The sequence below is a fragment of the Artemia franciscana genome, chromosome 1 (assembly GCF_032884065.1).
Source record: "Artemia franciscana chromosome 1, ASM3288406v1, whole genome shotgun sequence".
In the NCBI taxonomy this organism is placed as follows: domain Eukaryota; kingdom Metazoa; phylum Arthropoda; class Branchiopoda; order Anostraca; family Artemiidae; genus Artemia; species Artemia franciscana.
In genome coordinates, this window is record NC_088863.1 from 6080683 (window position 1) to 6084891 (window position 4209).

The 4209-nt window shown below is 33.2% G+C and overlaps 1 protein-coding gene across 1 annotated transcript; it reads left to right on the forward strand.

Moving 5' to 3' along the window:
- Positions 1–374: 374 nt before the first annotated feature.
- Positions 375–845, forward strand: LOC136033709 (galactose-3-O-sulfotransferase 2-like). The gene has a single exon (XM_065714583.1). It carries the CDS (start codon positions 375–377, stop codon positions 843–845), a length of 471 nt encoding a protein of 156 aa, XP_065570655.1.
- Positions 846–4209: the final 3364 nt, after the last annotated feature.

Genomic DNA, 4209 nt, shown 5'->3' on the forward strand with positions numbered 1-4209 from the left:
TATATTTTTTCGATTTGGTTCGATTATTCATTGTAATTTCTTTTTATTTTACTTTTGTTGATTCAATTAATGTGATTACTGTCATATAATTTTTTTTAGTAGACTTCTTGTTTGGTTAATCTTTTTCTTTTTATCTATAAAGGAACTTCTCCTAATAAACGACAGCTGCTACACCAATTTAAAGGAACAAGTTCATATTTTTCTGAAGTTTGAGGTGAAACTATTCATAACTTGTATAGTTGTGTAGCATATAGCTCTACTCACTTTAAAAAAAAAACCCTCACAGGTTATCCCTTTTTAATGGAAACTATTTTAACACCGGATCAGAGATGAGGACTTGGCAGACTTCTCCAACAAACTTTAGTAGAACGATAATGAGCTTTGAAACTTTTGTTGAAGATGAAAGATGGAATTTTACCATTGCTGACGAACTACTTGGAAGTGAAGCATTATACATTATAATTTTACGAGATCCTGTATATCAGTTTGAATCTATGTGTAATTTTTTTGATTTGCGAGAATTTTACAACGTGTCATCTTTTGATGGCTTCATTGAGAGACTAGAATATGGCACTCTTAGAGAAGATAGATTCTTGAACATTGCTGGAAGAAACCAGCTCTCTTTCATGCTTGGATTACAACCTGAATCGTTCTCAAATGAAATAGTTATTGAAGAATTCTCTAGTTATATTAGCACCAAGTTTCACCTAGTAATGATGTCAGAATATTTTGATGAATCAATAACTCTGCTTAGAAATTTACTTAGAAGTCAGATAGGGCATATGTTATATGTACCAAAACTTACTAGAACAAACGACAGTAAGCAGAACCTTACAAAGAAGTGAAAAGTATTGGTTGAAAAATGGCTACATGCTGATGTGAGAATCTACAACAACTTTAAAAAGTAAACATTTATTTAATATATTTGCCTTTATGTCTAGCTTAAGAAACGTTGTATGTTCTTTAGAGATGTTTATTCGAGTACTTCACTAATTAATCATTTAAGAATGTATTGCAAGATAATTGTAGACAAACTCACTTCTGAGAGATTCACTTGGAAATCAGATTAATCATAAGTCAAAACTCCTCGAAAGAGGAGAGATAAAAGGGTAAATTATGTAATTTAATTTTGGGCCTAATAAGAAACAAATCAAGATTATGTATGATAGGTTAACGGTGCAAAGTGATTTATCCTACATTTCTTTAATATACTATTGTTTAGCTTTGCCATACTCACAATTTGTGTAGGCACTTAAGTTTACCCGCATAGTTTCATGTCGTTTTCATAGAAAAGGAAAGTCTTTCGTTTCGTTAACCTTTAAGCTTAGATCTGATGATAAGTTTTTAATTCAAGGCTTGTTTATGGATAATTCTCGATGACCATAGGACCCCAGCTTGCAAGAGCAGAAGAGTAATTTAAGAATGGCGTGGGAACAGATTAACTTGGGAGTGAAGTTATTCATCAACCATTTTCAATTTTTTTCCCGAAATGGGAATGCCAATTTTTAATGGAAAAAAGGTGTAAGTTCAAATAGTTGATTATCTCACTTGGAGATCCAGGGGAATAAAGATTAATTTCAGACAGTTTCTAGGTATATCTCTATAATTTTCCTGTTCTATTTTTTGGCATATTATTTAATAAATGTTTATCCTTGTCGTTAACATCGGTATTGCAATAGAACTGCCTATGTTAAGGCTGAAAATGGATCAATGTATTATCTCATTATTTATTTTACCAACGCACGGGCTTCAATTTATGTTATTCACGCACTGCTTATACACAGTATTTGTCATTGGTAAAGGGGGGCTTGTCTATCCCTTGGTGTCCAAAAAGGATAAGCATAAGCTATGAGGGAGTTTTGAGGAGAGCAATAAACTAAATTGAAATACAGTGTGTGCATGCAAGTTTTCAAAAGAATATACCTTTAGACAGCTAAAACATCTGAATTTTAACTTTTAGGAAATTATGAGAGGGATTATTTTTGGTTCAGAAAGCGAAACAATGCACGCTACTGCTTCCACTACTGCTACTACTGCTCCTAATATTACTACTGCTACTACCAGTACAACTACAATTGCTGCTACCACTACTACTACCAATACTACTACTGCTACTAATACTACTACTGATACCACTACTACTCGTACGGTTACTATTAATGCTACTACTACTAATATTACTACTAGTGCTACTACCACTACTATTTCTTCGGCTACTAGCTACTACTACTATTGCAATTAATTTCTTTGCAAATAAACTTCTTCTTGACCAGGTTATTAAGGTAAAAATTTCACATGGTAATCAGGGAATATTTAAGTGTTAGCCCCAGGTCCAAATTGTCATTTAAATATCCGTCTTATCAAGCTGAATGTTATTCCAACTTAAAATCTAAGTGAATTCTTTTTTCACCCCAGGCTTTAGCTTTCTAGTGATATCATATGACTATTCTATCGGATTCCATATGGTATGTTATTATTACCTTAGATTTTTCAATAGTTACCTATTAACCAGCCTGGAAAAATTCAGCCTAGTGTTGAATCATGCAGGAATGTAAAACAGCTTGAAAAGAAATTGATAGCTTTTTGTAGCTTAATTCATTGGTCTTTTGATTTTCCTCAGTTGCTAATTGGTTTGGAAGTTTCCTTTTTACTGGCAGTCCCATTCCAGTTCTTATACAGTGTTTGAATGAATAGTGAGATTTATACCTTTTTTACTGTCTTTAATTTTGTCATTTAGTCTAGGTATAGCTTCAGAGTGTTGTTAAGGAGCTCGATATAGGAAGGAACCCGTATTTGTATTTCTCAGATTTCTTTTGCTTGTGAAGGTGAAGTTTGGAAAACCAAGTTCAGAATTCCAGAACATTTAGTTGAATATAAAAGTACTCCTCTGTAGTCAGAAATGGTTCTCTTCCCCGCTCCTGGTCTTAATGTTTGGTTCTTATGGTGGCAGGCCAACAGAGACGATTGGGTCTTTTAAAAAGAAATAACACCAAAAGACGTATTTTATTTAGTTTGCTGTTCTTTGAGAGCGTAGGAGGAGCCTAAGTACATCATTTTCTCCATTTGATGATCTAGTATTAGTGAAAATTTATCTGTGTTACCTCAAAAGACGTAATAATAGTGGCAGGAGACTAGCAGTAATGTCAATATTAAAACAACTGGTTGAGATTAAAACATAAATTTTCCAGAGCAAGACTAGTTCATTTATACTAAGTCTGAATGAAAATGTTAAGGGTAATTCTTTTCATCAAGTTAGAGAAAACAAAATCCTGTTGTATATACTTTAAACTTTGTAGGACTAAACTGATTTCTTTCTTATCTCATAAAATTACAGACAGGGAAAATTTGCCTTTCGATTGCTGGATTGTAGTCAACAAAGAAGATTATTTTACTCGATTTCGAAGCGTAAACATCCATGTGAATTGTTTAAACTTGATTCTATGAGCTCGAAAATATAATTACTTCGGTGATTATGTCAGTCTCAAAATAATCTGTAAAATATTAAAGTAACAAGTGGCTTTTCATTTTTACGCAATCTGATAGTGCTTGTGTTTCTTAAATAGATTTGAACCAAGTATGGATAGTTTTGTTTGGCTGACTCGGATGTAAGTAAGCGGTACTACCTAAAGGTGCAAACTTTTTGTGTTTTCGAATATCTTTATTCATTTTTGTTTTGGACATATGACTGAACTGAAGATATCTTTGCACCCAGTCTTAAATCAAACAGTTCGTGGTAACGAACTGTAGTAAGGAGCGATCCGGCTCAATAGTAACCAAAACTCTAAAAAATTGAATTTTGATATCAATAGCGACATCAAAAGAATTGCATTTTAATGCTGATTTTAAATATATAAGTTTCATCAAGTTTAGTCTTAGCCATCAAAAGTTACGAGCCTGAGAAAATTTGCCTTATTTAGGAAAATAGGGGGAAACACCCCCTAAAAGTCGTAGGATCTTAACTAAAATGACACCATCAGATTCAGCGTATCAGAGAACCCTACTGTAGAAGTTTCAAGCTCCTATCTACAAAAATGTGGAATTTTGCATTTTTTGCCAGAAGACAAATCACGGGTGCGTGTTTATTTGTTTTTTTTTTTTTTTTTTGTTTTTTTTCCCAGGGGTTATCGTATCGACCAAGTGGTCCTAGAATGTCGCAAGAGGGCTCATTCTAACGGAAATGAAAAGTTCTAGTGCCCTTTTTAAGTCACC